The 21,723-nt window shown below is 40.6% G+C and overlaps 1 protein-coding gene across 2 annotated transcripts in view; it reads right to left on the bottom strand.

Annotated features, from left to right (window-relative positions):
- Positions 1 to 21,723, bottom strand: part of Dlgap5 (DLG associated protein 5) — a 56,708-nt gene that overhangs the window by 16,449 nt on the left and 18,536 nt on the right. For both annotated transcript variants that reach the window (XM_045155265.1, XM_045155266.1), the window contains exons 8-12: positions 20,814 to 21,058; positions 10,284 to 10,411; positions 9,666 to 9,789; positions 4,261 to 4,346; positions 3,426 to 3,586 (exon numbers count right to left, since the gene is read on the bottom strand). In XM_045155265.1, the coding sequence (XP_045011200.1) occupies positions 3,426 to 3,586; positions 4,261 to 4,346; positions 9,666 to 9,789; positions 10,284 to 10,411; positions 20,814 to 21,058 (744 nt within the window). The remainder of the gene's footprint in view (positions 1 to 3,425; positions 3,587 to 4,260; positions 4,347 to 9,665; positions 9,790 to 10,283; positions 10,412 to 20,813; positions 21,059 to 21,723) is intronic.

A 21,723-nucleotide genomic window follows, 5' to 3' on the forward strand; every position in this document is an offset into this window, starting at 1 on the left:
CTGGGCACATACACATACATATTACTTAGACACATACAAATAACTGGTAAAGATCAAAATGACTCAGTATTCATTTGTGACCAGCTGATGTTCAACAAAGGTTATCAATGGAATGCAAGCAGATTATTTTCCAAATGGTACAGAGGAAGTCTAATACCTACAACATCCACAAGCAAAATGAGGTAGATTCTCACCTCTCAGCATCATACACAGAAACAAACCAAAGAGATCACAGACTAATGTGTAAGTGCTAAACTAAACAGGACAAAAAACAAACGGGCATGGTGGTGCACGTCTTTAAATCCCCTAACTTTGGAGGCAGAGATAGGAAAATTGCCATGAGTTCGAGGCCACCCTGAGACTATATAGTAAGTTCCAGGTCAGCCTTGGCAAAAAAAAAAAAAAAAGAGCTAGAGAGATGGCTTAGTGGCTAAAGCACTTGCCTATGAAGGCTAAGGACCCAGTTCATCTCTCTAGTATCCACATAAGCCAGATGAACAAGGTGGAGCATGAATGTGGAGTTCATTTGCAGTGGCTAGAGGCCCTGGCGTGCCCATTTTCTCTCTCTCTCAAATAAATAAATAAAAATATATTTTTTTTAAAAACACAGGTGGGTTGGAGAGATGGCTTAGCGGTTAAGTGATTGTCTGTGAAGCCTAAGGACCTCGGGTTCAAGGTTCGATTCCCCAGGACCCACGTTAGCCAGATGCACAAGGGGGACGCATCTGGAGTTTGTTTGCAGTGGCTGGAAGCCCTGGCACACCCATTCTCTCACTTTCTCTCTAATGAATAAATAAAAATTGAATTAAAAAATTTAAAAAAAAAAGCAAAGGTGAAAAACATAATTAGAAGGTGTGCAATGGCACAAATGGTGTGGTGTGCAAACCCTATGCCTGGGCATGAAATACAGGGTGTCTGACAGGGTGTCGTTCACTGATATCTGATCTTACCATTTTATGTGAGCCCCAGGGATTCTCTAGTCTCTGCTCCCCACAGGAGTATGGTTAGGAATGTATGGCCAAACCAAGCTATTTACATAGGTCCAGGGGAATCAAGCTGTAGACACTCTGTACCCCTGAGCAATCTCCCAGTCTGGGAAGTAATCTGCTAAAACTGGTGGTCAGTTTTTTTTTTTTTTTAGTTTGTTTCTGAAAGAACACTGTTGAATAGATTAAGACAATAGTGAGTAGACCAAAAAAAAAAAAAAAAAGAAAAAAGGAAAGAAAAAAGCTAGGCATGGTGGCACATGCCTTTAATCCCAGCACTCAAGAGGCAAAGGTAGGAGGATCACCCTAAATTCAAGACTACCCTGACACTACATAGTGAATTCAAGGTCAGCCTAGACTAGAGAGTGAAACTCTATCTGGAAAAACAAAAACAAAACAAAACAAAATTCTGATTATAGGGCTGGAGAGATGGCTTAGCGGTTAAGCGCTTGCCTGTGAAGCCTAAGGACCCCGGTTCGAGGCTCGGTTCCCCAGGTCCCACGTTAGCCAGATGCACAAGGGGGCGCACGCATCTGGATTTCGTTTGCAGAGGCTGGAAGCCCTGGCGCGCCCATTCTCTCTCTCCCTCTATCTGTCTTTCTCTCTGTGTCTGTCGCTCTCAAATAAATAAATAAATAAATAAATAAAAATTAAAAAAAAATTCTGATTATAGCCAGGCATGGTAGCATAACACCTTTAATCCCAGTACTCGAGCCAGAGGCAAGAGGACTGCTGATAGTTCGAGGCCACCCTGAGACTACAAAGTGAATTCCAAGCCAGCCTGGGCTAGAATGAGACCCTTCATTGATTGTAGAGCTGAGTGTAGTGAGGCACTCAGAAGGCTGGGGCAGGAGAATGCTTCAACACCAGCCTTTCTCTGAAAACTAAAAATTCTGATTGTATCTAGAAAATATAAACATTAGCTCAGTAATAAAAGACAAACTTTGGGCTGGAGAGACGGCTTAGCAGTTAAGGTGCATGCCTGCAAAGCCAAAAGACTCAGGTTCCATTCTCCAGGACCCATGTAAGCCAGATGCACAAGGTAGCGCATGCGGCTGGAGTTCGTTTGCAGAAGCTGAAGCTCCTGCTATCTCTCTGCCTCTTTCCCTCTATTAAACAAGTTTAAAACGTGACAAACCAGGCCAGATTTGGTGGCATATGCCTTTAGTCCAGCACTTGAGAGGCACTTAGGAGGACCACCATGAGTTTAAGACCAGTCTGAAACTACATAGTGAATTCCAGGTCAGCCTGGGCTAGAGCAAAATCCTACCTCAAAAAACCAAAAAAGCAAAAAAAGGAAAGTAGCCAAGCATGGCAGCATACCACTTTAATCCCACCACTCAGGAGACAGAGGTAGGAGGATCGCCTTGAGACAACATAGCAAATTCCAGTTCAGCCTAAGCTAGAGCAAGGCCCTAACTTGAAAACCAAAAAATCACAAAACCAATATGTGGGTTGAGGATTTAGCTTAATGGTAGAAAACTTGTCTTAACAAGTACATGGTTCTGGATTCAGTCTTAACACTGAAAAAAAAGAGAAAGAGAGAGGGAAGGAGACAGTAAGAAAGGTGGGGGAAAGAGGGAAAGACAGAGAGGGAGAAATAGATGGAGAGAAAACAAAGCAATTTACAATTAGACAAAAGCAAAGAAAAAAATATATGTATACGTATATATGACTGTGTGTGTGTGTAATATTATATATATTATATACATGTATAATTTGTTTGTTTTCTGAGGTCTCTAGCCAGGCTGACTAGAACTTACTCTGTAGCCCCAGGCAGGCATGGAGCTTGTAGTGATCTTTCTTCCTATGCCTCCCGAGTGCTGGGCCTAAGTGTGCACAACAACACCTGGCTAGTTTTTTTTGACATGTTACATAAATAAATCATGCAACATGCAGTTTTTTACATCTGACTTCTTTGGGGGTGGGTGGGTGGGTTCCAGGTATGGTTTCACTCTAGTGCAGAATGACCTTGAATTCACTATGTAGTCTCAGGGTGACCTCCAACTCAGTGATCCCCCTTACCTTTAAAAAAATTAAAAATAACAACAAAAGATGGCTCAATGGTTAAAGGCACTTCCTTACAAAGCCTGTTGGTCCATATATAAATCCTAAGCTACGAACATAAGCCAGACACAAAAGAGTGGCACAAGTCCCTAGTATTTGTTTGCAAAGGCAGGAGACACTCACTCACCAATAAACACACACTTAAAGATAAATAAATAAGCAAGCCAGGTGTGGTGGCTTACTCCTTTAATCACAGCACTTGGGAGGCAGAGGTAGGAGGATCTTCATGAGTTCAAGGCCACTGAAACTACAGAGTAAATTCCAGGTTAGCCTGGCTACAGTGAGATCCTACCTCAAAAAACCTGGATAAAAATAAGTAAATAAATAAAGTAATGATCACGGGCTAATGTATTCAAAGTATTTGACACATACCTGAAAATTAACCATATCCCAAAATCCATCCAGATCTGTACAGGTAGTCTCCTTTTCACCTCGTTTATATTCACAATTGTCCACCAGTCCTTCAAACTGTTTGAATCTTTCCTTAATAAGGAGTCTTGTTTGACCAACTGCTGTGCGAATAAGATCTTTAGCTAAAGAAGACAAAAAGTTATCAAGTTACCTGACAAAGCAAGACCGTTCACAGCAAGTCAGCCAACTGACAACACTCATACCCAAATAGCCTAGAACTTAAAGACTGAAATGTAGAAAGCAAAATAAAACACCTGCCACAAAATTGATCATGTAACACTGAACACTGCCACTTGCTTTAGCTCCAACTATTACAAGTGTCCATTCTCAAACACAGACTAGCTCCATAATAAACATATTCCACTTGTTAAATGTAAGAACTCAACCTCCAGCACTGCATTGCACCCCAGAAAGAAGGACTTTATTCTGATGGCATTGGGTGAGATTTTAAAAACAGCTTCACCAAGTAAGTAGAACTAAGGTACTTTTCAAAACACTCTTGCCTATTGATTTAGGTAATTTCCTTCCTTCTCTTCACTCCCCCCTCCTTTTCACCTTCCTCTTTCTGTTCTCCTCCCCATTCTAAAAAAAACCAATCAGAAAAAAAAAAAAAAAGCTTAGTGGGACTTGACCTTCAATCCTACTTGAGGCCACCCTGAGACTACACAGTGAATTCCAGGTCAGCCTGGGATAGAGTAAGACCCTCCCTTGAGAGAAAAAAGGAAGAAGAGGAAGCAGGCAGGCAAGCAGGCAGGCAGGCCAGCAAGCAAGCAAAGATTAAAAAAAGTTTTCTCACCATCATCTGGAATGTCCAGTTCAAGCTTCTTGTCCCATTCATGGCAGTGAGAAGTTAATTTCTCAGTTTCTGTCTGGAGGATATTTCTAAAATTATGACATACACTTCAGTTTTGCACAAGTTGCCCAGACTAGTATCAATATAAAACACTGGCACAATATCAAATTCTAGTAATTGATGCCTAATTATTTAATGAACTATAATGTATTAAAACTGATACCTTGTATATGTTCATCATTCTGTACCTGAATCTGACATGGATAAATGATGCCAAGAACCTACTTTCAAGTTAACACTCTTCTTTCTTTCTTTTTTGGTTCTTTGAGGTAGACTCTTCTCACTCTAGCTCAGGCTGACCTGGAACTCACTATGTAGTCTCAGGGTGATCCTCCTATCTCTGCCTCCTGAGTGCTGGGATTAAAGGCATGGACCACCACACCTGGCACAACTTTCTTTTAACATGTTAGTGCTCTGATACTGAACATAAGGTGCTGTGGGAATAAAGTCATACCAGCTGCCAAGAAGCAGCTGAAAGCTAAAAGCTGTTGAGTCTATGGCTGGGGTAATGGGCCTTCACGGGCATAAAGTACAGGTCTGTAACAAGCAGCCAGGTGGCAGAGGCAAGAAGTTTGCTGCAAGTGCAAGATCAGTGTAGTGAGCTCCATATACAGTGAACTGAAAACCATCCCAAGCTACGATGAGATGAAACCCTCTGAAAACAAACAAGTACCATAGATGATAGAGCCTTACAACATTTATTATAAGTCAATCGTTCTTATCCAGGGTCAATTCCGCTTCTCATGAGACATTTGGTGAGGTCTAGAGACCTTTTTTTTAAACTTTTTATTTACTTATTTACTTATTGGAGAGAGCATAAGAGAGAAGGAGGCAGAGTGAGAGCAAGAATGAGAGAGAGCGGTCTAGAGACATTTTTAATTGTTACTATAGGTTAGGGTGGCTATGCCCAACAATGTGCAGCATGGATCCTCAAAACAGAAGTACACAATCTATGGGCTGGAGAGATGGCTTAGTGGTTAAGCGCTTGCCTATAAAGCCTAAGGACCCCGGTTCGAGGCTCGGTTCCCCAGGTCCCACGTTAGCCAGATGCACAAGGGGGCGCACGCGTCTGGAGTTCGTTTGCAGAGGCTGGAAGCCCTGGTGCACCCATTCTCTCTCTCTCCCTCTATCTGTCTTTCTCTCTGTGTCTGTCGCTCTCAAATAAATAAATAAATAATTTTTTTAAAAAAGTACACAATCTAAAACATCAGTAAAGGCAAGGTTGAGAAATCTAGGCCTAAAGAAAGAAACCGGTTTTTTAATTTATTTTTTGTGGTTGTTGTTGTTATTATTTTTGTTTTATGAAGTAGGGTTTTACCCTAGCCAACTGACCTGGAATTCACTATGTAGTCTCAAGGTGGCTTTAAACTCACAGGGATCCTCTTACCTCTATCTCCCAAGTGCTGAGATTAAAGGTGTGTGCTACCATGCCCACCTCCATCTGTTTTGTATTAAAAGTATCCTACTTTGGGTAGAGAATCTTCTCGTTTCAGATGGCAGTGACCTTGGGGCGACTCAGAAGGTATCATGGTGCTGGAAAGAAGTGACTAGGGTACCGAGTAACATCTCGATCACACCTTCCAAGGCTCAGGGTCTAATGTGGAAGAGGTGGCGGAAAGAATGTAAAAGCCAAAGGAAGGGTAGGACTCCTTACAACGTGCTCCCTCCAGACATAAAATGGCCTCGATATCCATGACCTCACAGTGCCTGACACTACCTACACAAGACCATTATAAGAGGAGGGAAAGATCACAACATCAAAATAAAAGAGAGACTGATTGAGATGGGGAGGGGATGTGATGGAGAATGGAATTTCAAAGGGGAAAAGGGGGGGGAAGGAGGATATTGCCATGGGATATTTTTTATAATCATGGAAAATGTTTAAAAAAATTAAGAAAAAATTTAATTTAACTTAAAAAAAGTATCCTAACATATAGACAAATCAAAGCTCTTGTGACCTTGTCAGTAGGAAGGTACAACTGTATAGCTGCTATGGAGAAGAGTGTGACAGCTGCTGAAGAATTAAAAGCAGACTACACTCTAACCCAGAAACTCTACTTCTAGGTATATACCAAAGCACTTAAAGCAGGGTCTGAATGATAGTTTCAGTCATGCTCGCAGCTATTTGTAATAGCTAAAATATGAAAGCAATCCAAATGTCACTGAAGACAGCCAAGGCTGTGCACAACTGTAATCCCAGCACTCAAAGTCAGAAGGATCTCTCATTGTAGGCTGGAGCCACTCTGTTCTACACAGCATTTTATAGGCCAGAAAGGACTACACAGCAAGACTCTACTATAAAACAAGACAATAAGCAAAAAAATGTCAGGAACAAGCAAAATAGAATATGTATACATGGAGTATTAATTAGCCTCAAGAAAGAAGGAAATTCGGGCTGGAGAGATGGCTTAGCAGTTAAGGCGTTTACCTGCAAAGCCAGAGAATCCTGGTTTAATTCTCTAAGACCCATGTAAGCCAGATGCACAAAGGGGTGCACCCCTGGAATGTCTATTCTCTCTCCCTCTCTCTCTCACTTGCACTCTCAAAGAGGATTAAAAAAAAAAATAAAAGAAAGAAGGAATTTCTAAGTCTGGCATTGGGGCACATGCCTTTAACCCCAGCACTCAGGAGGCAGAAGTAAAAGAATTGCTGTGAGTTCGAGGCCAACCTGAGACTACATAGTTAATTCCAGGTAAGCCTGTGTCAGAGTGAGACCCTACCTAGAAAAAACAAAACAAACAAATAAACAAAATAAAAACAAGAAAGAAAGAAAAAAAGCTATTCATAAAGACAAATACTAGCTTGCTATAGTGATTTCTGCCCATAATTCTAGCACTTGGAAGGCAAATGCAAGATGATCATGAGTTCAAATCCAATCTGGGCTTAATAATGAAACTAATGAAACCAATAGCAACAATGAAAGACAACACATAATGTATCATTCTATTTATTTTCTATATATATATTTTTTTGTTTTTTGGTCAAGTTAAGAATCTCCTTATTCATTTTTATTTATTTAATTATTTGAGAGAGAGAGAGAGAGAGAGAGAGAGAGAGAATGGGCATTCCAGGGCCTTCAGCCATTGTGCATCTGGCTTACATGGGTCCTAGAGAAACAACCCTGGGTCCTCCAGCCCTGATTCTATTTATATGACATAGTATTAAAAAAAGGGGGGGCTGGAGAGATGGCTTAGCGGTTAAGCGCTTGCCTGTGAAGCCTAAGGACCCCGGTTCGAGGCTCGATTCCCCAGGACCCAAGTTAGCCAGATGCACAAGGGGCGCATGGAGTTCATTTGCAATGGCTGGAGGCCCTGGCGAGCCCATTCTCTCTCTCTCTCTCTCTCTGCCTCTTTGTCTGTCTGTCGCTCTCAAATAAATAAATAAAAATAAACAACAAAAATTTAAAAAATGGCTTCACGGTTAAGGCATATATGCCTGCAAAGTCTAAGGACCCAAGTTTGATTTTCCAGGATACATATAAGCCATATGCACATGGTGGCACATAAGTCTGGAGTTCATGAGCAGTGGCTGGAGGCCTTGGCATGCCCATTCTCACTCTCTCTATAGCTCTCTCACTGTCTCAAATAAATAAATAAAATAGATAAATAAAATGTTTTTTAAAAATCAGAAACAGAAAACTAGTATGGTATGTCCAATAATTTTTAAAATTTTAAAATTGCAAACAGAGAGAGAGAGTGAAAAAGACAGACAGAATGAGTCCATCAGGGCTTCCAGTTCTTGCAAACAAACTCTAAATGCATGAGGTGCTTGTGCATCTTGCTTTATGTGGGTACTGGGGAATGGAATCCAGGCAAATGCCTTAACTACTGAGCAATCTCTCCAGCCCTTCTCCAGGCTGGGAGAAGAAGGAATGGGGAATTAGTGTCTTATGGTATAGAATTTTAATTTTATAAAATGAAAGGTATTATGGAGATGGATGGTAGTGATGCCTGAACAACACTGATTACATATAATGGCAGTGTGTGAAGTATACACTTAAAATGACTATGAAACTAAATTTTGTTAGATAGATTTTACTAAGTAAAATGGGAAAATTTCCAATACCCCGCATTCCATGGGCTAGAAGTAAATGTGCAGTCAACACATTCTACATAGGCACTGGGGATCTGAAATAGGAACCCTCATATATTGCTAGAGAAAAAAAAAAAACTGAATTGAAGCTTTTTGTTTTGTTTTTTTGGCCTCTGTAGCTTAGGCTAACCACAAACTTGTTATGTAGTTGAGGATGACCCTGAACTTCTAATCCTTCAGCCTCCTATGTTCTGTGATTACAGGTGTGTACCACTATACACAGTTTATGTGGTACTAGGGATCAAACACAAGGCTTTGTGCATATTAGGTGAGCAATCTACAACTGAGGAACATCCTCAGACAATATTTTTTATGTATTAAGTATTTTTATGTAAGAAATCCAAAGGGCTGGAAAGATAGCTCAGTGGTTTTGGGTATATCCTGGATACGCTTCAGGGCCTGAAGGGGTCTGAGAAGACTAGAGATACCCCAGCACCCATGTTCATGGCTATACATGTCTGTAACCCAATCCTGTGGAAAGCAAAGACTGAAGGATTACTGGGGCTAAGCAAGACACTGTCTCAAGTAACAAGCAGGACCCACAGATAGCTGTATCAGCACATACATACGCTTTGTGCACACACACAAGAAATCTAAATACAACATAAGCATTTTTATGATAGCTTTGACTGTACTAGTGACTCCATGTTTATACCATTGAACTAGGTCCTATTAAACTCTGGTAGGCCCACTCTGGTATGCCTGTATAGTTGGATACTATGAACCCACAAAATATAGAACATGTGAAAATTCTTTTGGTACTAAAATAGAATGCATAACATTTAACTATATTTAATAATGACCAAATAATGTGCATCATTCAGTTGATTTTATTGGGTTTTTTTTTTTCCTCTTTTCTCCCCTTTGAGGTAGGATCTCATTCTAGTCCAGGCTGACCTGGAATTCCTATGTAGTCTCAGGGTGGCCTTGAACTCACAGTGATCCTACTTCTGCCTCCCGAGTGCTGGGATTAAAGGTGTGCGCCACCACACCCAGCAATTTCAGTTTTTAAAAGAAATATGCTGGGCTGGAGAGATGGCGTAGCTGTTAAGGGACTCACTAGCAAAGCCTAAGGACCCAATTGCTACTGCAATTGAACTCGACACATGTGCCACCTTGTGCGTGTCTGGCTTACATGAGTTCTAGTCCTTAGGCTTCGCAGGTAAACCCCTTAAGCGCTATGCCATCTCTCCAGCCCTACTATGGATTTTAAATGACTAGACATTAATGCAAAATTCATAAGAAAGAAGACAAACCTGAAATAAGGAACATCATGTGGTGGCTGTGACATCTGACCTTCATTTACTTCAACTGGTGTGACTTCTATTGATCGGCAATTTGAATTCTTAGTAGTAACTCCATTTTGACCTAAGACATGTTCTATGAATTAAAGAAAGCATTACATAGCATTACTTCCTAAAATGGTAACCCTTAAAAAGATATTTTAAAATCCTTCTGTTTCTTTAATGCTTAACTTCAAATTTTTCTTTCTACTATAGTCATTTCTTTCTTTTTTTTTAGAGAGAAAATATTTAATCCACCTCATGAAAAAAGTACAAAGCTTTAGAAAAGTTTGAGGTTTCCATGTGCAGTATAAACATTCTAATGAATAGTCATTTCTATCACCACTCCTCTTCTAGTACAGCTGCCAAGACTTCCTATCTCCATAAATTTACCTCCCCCATTCTACTCAGTCTATCTTCTTCATTCAAATTTTCTCTCTAAATGTCTTTCTTCATTCGTTTTTTCTCAGGGTTTTTTCCCCCTGAAATTGATCACATCTCTGAACTATCTAGTGAAAAAGGAGCTCTAACAAAAGTTCTGACACAGCCCAAATCAGAAATGTGAACAAAAATGTAGTTAAGATACCTTACCTTCACTGCAAACAGTAAGAGAATCCAATGGGCACTGTGGATTACTCAATTCTTGTGGCACTGAATTTGTAGAGAATGGCACGCATGCCTGTGCTAAGGTGTCTTTGGTGGCCTCTTGAGTGTCATCACTAAAAACAGTAACAAAAACATACCTCATGAAATATCAACTCCACATACTGCCAGAATTGCTTTTTAAAAAACTGGGATAAAACCGGGCATGGGGGCGCACACCTTTAATCCCAGCACTTGGGAGGCAGAGGTAGGAGGATTACCACCCCGAGACTCCTTAGTGAATTCCAGGTCAGCCTGGGCTAGAGTGAGACCCTACTTCAAAAAAACAAAACAAAAACAACAACAAAAAAACTGGGATAAAATAGAATTTCCTCAGGCAGGGCATGGTTGTAATGCCAGCACTCAGAAGGCAGGGGTAGAAGGATCCCATGATTGCATCCTGGGACTACAGAGTGAGTTCTAGGTCAGCTGGGCTACAGAGAGACCCGACCTCAAATCCTGTTCCCTGCAAAGTCACTTTTACTTTTTAAAATTACTTTTACTGAAAAGGGTCTTTCTAGGTAGCTTGGACAAACCTGAAACTGAATCCTCCTGCCTCAGCTTCACAAATGCTGAGACCGGGCTGGGCAGATGACCCCATAGGTAAAAGCACTTGCTGTGCACTTGTCACCACCCATGTTCAGACCTGCAGCACCCACACAAAGCCAGACACAGTACTGAGTGTCTGATCCGAGCCCTCCTATGGAGAAGGGAGGTGGGAACAGAAGCAACGGGAAGCTCATGGGCCAGCTCACAGTGGTGAAGAAACACTGCTTCACAAGGTAGAAAGCAAGGACTGAAATTTGAGGCTAGTCTCTGACCTCCATGCACACCCCACACACATACATATGTACATACACATGCTTGTATCACATAAATTTGCATAAATAGAAACAAAAGCCCCAAAACAAAATGCTGGGACTGCAGTCATATGCCACCATACCAGGCTTTGTATGTTTTAAATACTTACTCTGGCTCTAATGCATACAAAAAGAAAAAAAAAAAAAACTTAGCCAGGAATAGTGGCACACATCTTTAATCCCAGCACTCGGAAGGCAGAGGGCTAGAAGAAATGGCTCAGACTCAGTCTGAGGTTAAGGTGCTTGCCTATAAAGCCTAACAACCTGGGTTCAATGCTCATGTAAAGCCAGATGCACAAAGGGGCACATGCAACTGGAGTTCGTTTACAGGGCTAGAGGCCCTGGCATGCCCATTCTCTCTCTCTCTCTCTCTCTCTCTCTCTCTCTGTCTATTTCTGTATCAATCTCTCTCAGATAAATAACAAAATAAAATATTTTTAAAGAAAGAAAAGAAAAATGGACTACAGACATGCTTAATGGTTAAGGCTCTTGCCTGCTAAGCCTAAGGACCCAGGTTAGATCCCCCAATACCCACATAAGCCAGCACAAGGTAGCCAAAGCATCTGGAGTTTGTTTGCAGTGGCTGGAGACCCTGCATGCCCATTATCTCTCTCTCTATATATATCTTCCTTTTTTTTATCAAATAAAATAAATGAATAAGGGACTGGAGAGATGGCTTAGTGGTTAGGGCACTTGCTTGCAAAGCCTAATGATCCATATTCAACTTTTCAGATCCCACAAAGGTGAGGCAAGCTCATGCCCACTAGGTGGTGCAAGCAGCTGGAGTTGACTGCAGTGCTGAGGTGCCAATTCTTTCTGTTTCTCCCCCCCCCCTTTCTGTCAGAAATAAAGAAATATTAAAAAAAAAAAAAAAAGAAAGATTACAGCCAGGTGTGGTGGCACACGCCTTTAACCCCAACACTAGGGACGCAGAGGTAGGAGGATCACTATGATTTGGAGGCCACCCTGAGACTACACAGTGAATTCCAGGTCAGCTTGTGGTAGAGTGAGACCCTACCTAGGAAAACCGAACTAACTAAATAAATAAATTCTTCATTAGTTATTTCCATAGTGGCCAACATCTCCAGTTAAAAAAAAAAAAAAAAGGATTACATCTTATAGCTGAGCCACATGTTTTACTTTATAATTTACTTTTTTATTCTAAGATGTAATTTTAACAGGAAGGAGGTGCCAGGCATGGTGGCACACACCTTTAATCCCAGCACTCGGCGGTCAGAGGTAGGAGGATCGCTGTGAGTTCAAGGCCACCCTGACACTAGATAGTGAGTTCCAGGTCAGCCTGGGATAGAGTGAGACCCTACCTCGAAAAACCAAACAATAAATAAATAAAGGAAGGAAGGAAGGAACGAACGAACGAACAAAGGGCCCTATTTGAGCTATAGTGCTATGGCAATTTCTTATTTAAAAAAACTTATTTGAGCCGGGCATGGTGGCACACGCCTTTAATCCCAGCACTGGGAGGTAGAGGTAGGAGGATCGCTGTGAGTTAGAGGCCACACTGAGATTATAGTGAATTCCAGGTCAGCCTGGGCTAGAGTGAGACCCTACCTTGAAAAACAAAAAGTACAAAAAACTTATTTGGGGGCTAGAGAAATGGCTTAGTAGTTAAGGCATTTGCAAAGCCAAAGGATCCTGGTCTGATTCTCCAGGACCCATATAAACCAGATGTACCAGGGGGCGCATCTGGAGTCCATTTGTAGTGGCTGGAGGCCCTGGTGTGCCCATTCTCTCCCCACATCCCCCTCTCTCTGCCTGTTTCTTGCAAATAAATATATTAATAATTATTTAAAAACTTATTTTAACGCAGCACAATGGCAGCTAAGGTAGGAGAATCGCCATGCATATGAAACTAGCTAGGGTATCCAAATGAATTTCAAGTCAGACTGGTCTAGAGTAAAACCCTGCCTCCAAACAAAACATAACAAACAAAACAAAACTTATTTTAGGCAGTAAAGTGCTGGCCTCACAAGCATGAGGACCTTAATTTGATCTCAAGAATCATATAAAATACTGGACATTGTGGTAGATGCCTGTGATGTCAGCACTCAGGAAGTGGAGTTGGAGACAAGTGAATCACTGGTGCTTGCTGGCCAGGGAAGCGAAACATTCTGTCTCAAAAAGAGATGGACAGCTGGGCTTGTGGCACACACCTTTAATCCTAGCACTATAGAGGCAGAGGCAGGAGGATCACTGGCAGTTCAAGGCCAACCTAGGGCAACACAGTAAATTCTAGGTCAGTCTCAGCTACGGTGAGACCCTACCTTTAAAAAAAAAAAAAAGACCACGCCAAAACAGCCTGGGGGGGGAAGACCAAAAAAAACTCAGCAAAATACACACTTTTACTAAAAAGTGAGGTGTATAGGAAGTTGAGGCGGCAGCGGAGAAGTGGAAGAGTTATAGAGCATCCAGAGCCTGCACAGGCGGGAACAGCGGCCTGGGGCGGCTCAGCTACCCGCCGCAACCGCGGAGTGGCAGAAAACCGCCGGTCTCTCGGCTCGAGCCGCAGGACAAGCCAGGTGCGGGATTTTCCCCTCACACCGCGCTCTCCGCAACTCGGGAAACGTGAGGGGAGAGCGGCAGCGAGCAACGGAGGGAGGAGCAGACCGCGAGGTAAAAGCACACGATACAACCAGAACAGCCGCGGCTCCCTCCCCTCCCCTGCCGCCTGAACCCAGCTCCAGCGAACACAGCAGCAGCCCGGGACCCGGCCACGCCAACTTGGGCTGACGGCGGAACCCAAGCAGGAGCAGAATTTGGCAGCAACTTCAGCGGCTCCAGCACCGGTACCAGTGGCCCCAGCAGCAGCGGACCCAGGAGAGCAGCGGCTTCGGGGTGAGCAGCAGCGGTGGACACGACAACGGCAGCTTCAGCAGTGGTGGGGGCCCCGGCGGTGGCGCCTACAACATCTGCAGAGGCGGCGGCAGCGGCTCAGTTTGCCCCGTAGGAAAAGCAAGTGCCCAGCTCCAGAAATCAGAACAGCAGCCCGACGACCCAGGCAGCAACTTGACTGAGACCATAATCACCCAAGGTAACTGGGATTGCACCAGGGAAGGGTCTCACCTGGTCACAAGCTGACTTGGATACCTCAACAGACCAGAAATCTAAACCTCTTTGTTGATAGAGGATCTGGTCATTATAATAACTACTCTTGCATACATACTCGGGGCTGTTTTTGATGGAATGGGTACAGTGTTTAGCTAAATTTTAGAATCTACCAGTATATTATTCCACTCAGCCTGCTTGAATACTCCTATAGCAGGGAAACTCAACCCCTAAGAACATCTTTGTAGATACTCTGAGAGTCTTAAGAGCCACACCTAATACCTTAAGGTCCTACCCTGAAAATATTTTACACCAAATCAATTGATACAGCTAAGAATACACAGCTAGCTAGAAAATCCAAGCATTAACTTAATCCAAGATGCAAAAATATATACATTATAACACAAGAAACACTAAAAAGCAAGACGATATAAATCCACCTAAAAGTATTAATGCATCAGAAATGTTCTCCAGTGAGAAAGAGTTAGAGGAAATGCCTGAGAAAGAGTTCAAAAGAATAATTATAAATATGTTCAAAGAGGTCAAAGAACACATGAAAACAATCAAAGAAGAAATCAAAGAGGATATCAGAGAGGAAATCAAAGGAATCAAAGAAGAGGCAGGACACCAATTTAATGAAATAAAGAAGGCAATACAAGACATAAATAGAGAAATAGAAATAATAAAGAAAAACCAGTCAGAATTACTAGCAATGAAGAACACAGTTAATGAAATAAAAAACTCTGTAGAAAATCTCACCAGTAGGATGGATGAGGGAGAGGACAGAATATCAAAGCTAGAAGATCAGGTGGCAGACCTAATGCAGTCCAACAAAGAGAAAGACAAACTTATAGAAAAGTATGAGTGGGAATTTCAAGATATTCGGGACACTATGAAAAGATCCAATATAAGAATTCAGGGCATAGTAGAAGGAGAAGAATTCCACTCCAGAGGCATAGTAGGCATCTTCAACAAAATCATAGAGGAAAATTTTCCCCAAATTGGGAAAGAGGTGCCAATACAGATACAGGAAGCCTTTAGAACCCCAGCCAGACAAAACCCAGAAAGAAACTCTCCTCGCCACATTATACTCAAACTTCCAAACACACAAACCAAAGAAAAAATATTGAAAGCAGTTAGAGAGAAAAATCAAGTTACCTACAAAAGCAAGCCCATCAGGATTACAGCAGATTATTCAACACAAACTTTTAAAGCCAGAAGGGCCTGGAGTGATATATTCCAAGTTCTGAAAGATAACAACTGTCAACCAAGGTTACTTTATCCTGCAAAGTTATCCATCCAAATAGATGGAGAAATAAAGACATTCCATGACAAAAGCAGGTTAAAGGAATATCTGAAGACAAAACCAGCTCTACAGAAAATACTTGATAGAATCCTCCATGCTGAACAAAAGGAAAAGCACACATATAAGGAACCTAGAAAAAACCAGCCATACTCAAATACCAGTTAACAGAAGAGAGCACAGGTAGAACCAGTAACACACACACACACACACAAAAATGGCAAACATAAATACACACCTTTCAATAATATCTCTTAATATCAACGGTCTCAATGCCCCAACGAAAAGACATAGATTTGCAGACTGGGTTAAAAAGCAGGATCCTACAATTTGTTGTCTTCAAGAAACTCACCTTTCTACAAAGGATAGACATTATCTTAGGGTGAAAGGATGGAAGACGGTGTTTCAAGCAAATGGGCCTAGAAAACAAGCAGGGGTTGCTATCCTAATATCAGACAGGGTGGACTTTAGTCCGAAGTTAGTCAAAAAAGATAAGGAAGGTCACTTTATATTGATTAAGGGCACACTCCAACAGGAGGACATTACAATCCTAAACATATATGCACCTAACATGGGGGCTCCCAAATTCGTCAAACAAACACTATTAGAACTAAGGTCACAGATAACACCAAACACGGTGGTGGTGGGTGACTTTAACACCCCACTCTCATCAATTGACAGGTCATCCAGGGAAAGAATAAACAGAGAGGCATCTGGACTAAATGAGGTCATAGAAGATATGGACCTAACAGATATATACAGGACATTTCATCCAAAGGCTGCAGAATATACATTCTTTTCAGCAGCACATGGAACATTCTCTAAAATAGACCATATATTAGGACACAAAGCAAATCTTAACAAATTCAGGAAAATTGAAATAATTCCTTGCATTCTATCTGACCACAATGGAATTAAACTACAAATCAGTAGCAAGAAAGGCTATAGAGCATACACAAAATCATGGAAGCTAAACAATACACTACTAAATGATGAGTGGGTCAATGAAGAAATCAAAAAGGAAATCAAAAAATTTATAGAGTCAAATGATAATGAGAACACAACATACCAAAATCTCTGGGACACAATGAAGGCAGTTCTAAGAGGTAAATTTATAGCCTTAAGTGCCTATATTAAGAAATTAGAAAGGTCGCAAGTAAACGACCTAATGCTTCGCCTTAAAGCCTTGGAAAAAGAAGAACAAGGCAAACCAAAAAGTAGTAGACGGGAAGAAATAATAAAGATTAGGGCAGAAATTAATGAAATAGAAACAAAAAGAACAATCCAAAGAATTAATGAAACAAAGAGTTGGTTCTTTGAAAGGATAAACAAGATTGATAAACCCTTAGCAAATCTGACCAAAAGAAAGAGAGAAGAGACACAAATTAATAAAATCAGAGATGAACAAGGTAACATCACAACAGATTCCAGAGAAATTCAAAAAATTATAGGGACATACTATAAAAGCATATACTCCACAAAGTATGAAAATCTGAAAGAAATGGATGATTTCCTTGATCTATATGACCTACCTAAATTAAATCAAAATGAGATTAATCACTTAAATAGACCTATAACAAACATGGAGATCCGAGCAGTTATCAATAATCTCCCAACTAAAAAAAGCCCAGGCCCGGATGGATTCACTGCTGAATTTTACCAGACTTTTAAGGAAGAGCTAACACCATTGCTTCTTAAGCTTTTCCAGGAAATAGAAAAAGAAGGAATCCTACCAAACTCCTTCTATGAGGCCAGCATCACCCTGATACCAAAACCAGGCAAAGATAGAACAAAAAAAGAAAATTACAGACCAATCTCCCTCATGAACATAGATGCAAAAATTCTCAACAAAATATTGGCAAACAGAATACAAGAGTATATCAAAAAGATCATTCACCCTGACCAAGTAGGCTTTATCCCAGAGATGCAGGGATGGTTCAACATACGCAAATCTATAAATGTAATACATTACATAAATGGGTTGAAGGACAAAAATCACATGATCATCTCATTAGATGCAGAGAAAGCATTTGACAAAATCCAACATCCCTTCATGATAAAAGTCCTACAGAGACTGGGAATAGAAGGAACATATCTCAATATAATAAAGGCTATTTATGACAAGCCTACAGCCAACATATTACTAAATGGGGAAAAACTGGAAGCTTTTCCACTAAAATCAGGAACAAGACAAGGGTGTCCACTGTCTCCACTTCTATTTAATATAGTTTTGGAAGTCTTAGCCATAGCAATAAGGCAAGAGACACACATAAAAGGGATACAAATTGGAAAGGAAGAAATCAAGCTATCATTATTTGCAGATGACATGATTCTATACATAAAGGACCCTAAAGACTCTACTAGCAAGCTGTTAGAGCTAATCAAAACCTACAGCAATGTAGCAGGATACAAAATAAATACACAGAAATCAGTAGCCTTCATATATGCTAACAACAAACACACAGAGGATGAAATCAGAGAATCACTCCCATTCACAATTGCATCAAAAAAAATAAAATACCTTGGAATAAACCTAACTAAGGAAGTAAAGAATCTATACAATGAGAACTTTAAGACACTCAAGCGAGAAATTGCAGAAGACACTAGAAAGTGGAGAAACATCCCTTGTTCCTGGCTTGGAAGAATCAATATCGTGAAAATGGCAATCTTACCTAAAGCAATCTACACATTTAATGCAATCCCTATCAAAATTCCAAAGGCTTTCTTCATGGAAATAGAAAAAACAATCCAAAAATTCATTTGGAATCATAAAAAACCTCGAATATCTAAAATAATACTGAGCAACAAAAAAGAGGCTGGTGGTATCACCATACCTGATTTTAACCTATACTACAGAGCCATAGTAACAAAAACAGCATGGTACTGGCACAAAAACAGACATGTAGATCAGTGGAACAGAATAGAGGACCCAGATGTAAGCCCAAGTAGCTATAGCCACCTGATATTCGATAAAAATGCCAAAAATACTCATTGGAGAAGAGACAGCCTCTTCAGCAAATGGTGTTTTGAAAACTGGATAAATATCTGCAGAAGGATGAAAATAGATTCTTCTCTCTCGCCATGCACAAGAATTAAGTCCAAATGGATTAAAGACCTTAACATCAGACCGGAAACTTTGAAACTGCTAGAGGAAAAAGTAGGGGAAACCCTCCAACATATTGGTCTTGGCAAAGACTTTCTAAATACAACCCCAATTGCTCAGGCAATAAAACCACAGATTAACCACTGGGACCTAATGAAATTACAAAGATTTTGCACCGCAAAGGACACAGTGAAAAAAGCAAAGAGGCAACCTACAGAATGGGAAAAAATCTTCGCCAGCTATATATCTGATAAAGGATTAATATCTAGGATATACAAAGAACTCAAAAAGTTAACTAATAAGGAATCAAACAGGCCAATCAAAAAATGGGCTAAGGAGCTAAATAGAGAGTTCTCAAAGGAAGAAATACGAATGGCATATAAGCACCTAAAAAAATGTTCTACGTCACTAGTCATCAGGGAAATGCAGATTAAAACTACATTGAGATTCCATCTCACTCCTGTCAGATTGGCCACCATCATGAAAACAAATGATCATAAATGTTGGCGGGGATGTGGAAAAAAAGGAACCCTTCTGCACTGCTGGTGGGAATGCAATCTGGTCCAGCCATTGTGGAAAACAGTGTGGAGGTTCCTAAAGCAGCTAGAGATTGATCTACCATATGACCCAGCTATAGCACTCCTAGGCATATATCCAAAGGATTCATCTCATTTCCTTCGAAGTACATGCTCAACCATGTTTATTGCTGCTCAATTTATAATAGCTGGGAAATGGAACCAGCCTAGATGTCCCTCAACAGATGAGTGGATAATAAAGATGTGGTACATTTATACAATGGAGTTCTACTCAGCGGTAAAGAAAAATGAAGTTATGAAATTTGCAGAAAAATGGATGGACCTGGAAAGTATTATACTAAGTCAGGTAACCCAGGCCCAGAAAGCCAAGCGCCACATGTTCTCCCTCATATGGGGATCCTAGCTACAGATGACTGGGCTTCTGTGTGAGAATGAAAATACTTAGTAGCAGAGGCCAGTAAGTTGAAAAGGAGACATAAAGGGTGGAGAAAGGAAGGGAGGAGGATACTTAATAGGTTGATATTGTATATATGTAATTACAATGATTGTAATGGGGAGGTAATATGATTTAGAATGGAATTTCAAACGGGAAAGTGTGGGGGTGGGGAGTGAGGGAATTACCATGGGATATATTTTATAATCATGGAAAATGTTAATAAAAATTTAAAAAAAAAAAAGAGGAGGGGTCTGTAGACATGGTTCAGTGGCTGAGGTGCTTGCCTAGAAAGCTAAGGACCCAGGTTTGATTCCCCAGAACCCACGTTAGCCAGAGGCACAAGGTGGTACATGCATGTGGAGTTCATTTGCAGTGGCTAAAAGTGACACAACCATTCTCTTTATCTCTCAATAAAATAAAATGAAATAAAATAAAATTTAGAGCTGAGAGACAGCAGCAGTTAAGGCATTTGCCTGCAAAGCCAAAGGACCCAGTTTCAATTCCCCAGTACCCACGTAAATCTAGATGCATATGGTGGCACATGCGTCTGGAGTTCATTTGTGGTGCCTCTCCTCTCTCTCTACCTCCTTTTCTATCTCTCCCTCAAAATAAAAAAATAAAAACAGGGCTGGAGAGATGGCTTAGTGGTTAAGCGCTTGCCTGTGAAGCCTAAGGACCCCGGTTCGAGGCTCGGTTCCCCAGGTCCCACGTTAGCCAGATGCACAAAAAAATAAAAACAAAAATAAATTTAAAAAATAAAATCTAAAAGCAAAGAAAAAAGGACAGAGTTTCTGTGGATGACATCTAACCGGAGGTTATCCTCTGTTCTCCACAAAGCCAGATGCACAACATGACACATGAGTTCATTAACAGGGCAGGAGTCCCTGGCACACTCATTCTCATATTCTTTCTCTCTCAAACAAAGAAAACAAAACAGTTAAAAAACACATCTGTTATTTTTCTTAGCAGAGGCTCTTTATTTGTGTTTGGTAGATATACTTAAAAGATATTTTACGCTGGGCATGGTAGCGCATTCCTTTAATCCCAGCACTCGGGAGACAGAGGTAGCAGGATCACCTGAGTTTGAGGCCACCCCGAGAACACAGAGAATTCCAGGTCAACCTAGAATAGCGTGAAACTGTACCTCAAAAGAGAAAAAAAAAATAATTGTTCCTTACATTTCTGGTTTAAAAGGGTTCCACGGATAACTGGGTGTCAAGAAAGCATTGGCACTTCTCGGCGTCATGGGTGCTACTTGATAGGTCTTCAGACCATCCAGAGGTTGAAAAATAAAATCTTTAGGTGCAAAGGAATTCTTCCCTTTCACTTTTGCAGGATTTGTCTTAGTTAAGTTTTCCATCTTTGGTAAGACTTCATGCAGATCCAGTCCATTTGTTACACTATCAAGTTTAGAACAATGAACCTAGATATAAACAAACAGAGTACGGTCAGAATTTCTCTTCCAGGAAAGCATTCACCCATTTTTATATAGGATTGAAAATGAAAATAACAGATTTACGCACTCTTTGTGTATACTTTAGAGACAAAATGATAATTAAAAAAACATATCCTTATTAAAAAAGCAAATAGTTTACAGATATAATAAATTTAAATGTACAAAGACTAAGATGGAAAAATTTAGTCAATAATAAACATACCTTTTGGCATAAATTACATGGAAATTCACAATGGTTTGAGAATCAGAAATCTAATCAGATGACTATTATAAAGGACCAAACCCTTTTTGTTCCCAATATCCTCAGACACAAGTAATCTTATAAGAATAATGGCTTTAATCTCAGCACTTGGAAGGTAGTTAGAGGTAGGGGGATCACTGTGAGTTTGAGGCCACCCTGAGACTACATAGTGAATTCCAAGTCAGCCTGGACTAGAGCAAGAGCCTACCTCGAAATACCAAAAAACCAAATAATGCTTTCAATGTGACACAATGAGATTAACCATAGAAAATATAAAGCTTATTTTCTTTCCCAAGTTAATTAAGTTATTTCCACATAATTTTTATGTTTTCAAGTTTGTTTCTTCTCAGTGGTAACAATGCCCAAAACGCCAGTATAGCAATGAAAGAAG

This window comes from Jaculus jaculus, chromosome 7 (genome assembly GCF_020740685.1).
Source record: "Jaculus jaculus isolate mJacJac1 chromosome 7, mJacJac1.mat.Y.cur, whole genome shotgun sequence".
NCBI classification, from domain to species: Eukaryota; Metazoa; Chordata; class Mammalia; order Rodentia; family Dipodidae; genus Jaculus; species Jaculus jaculus.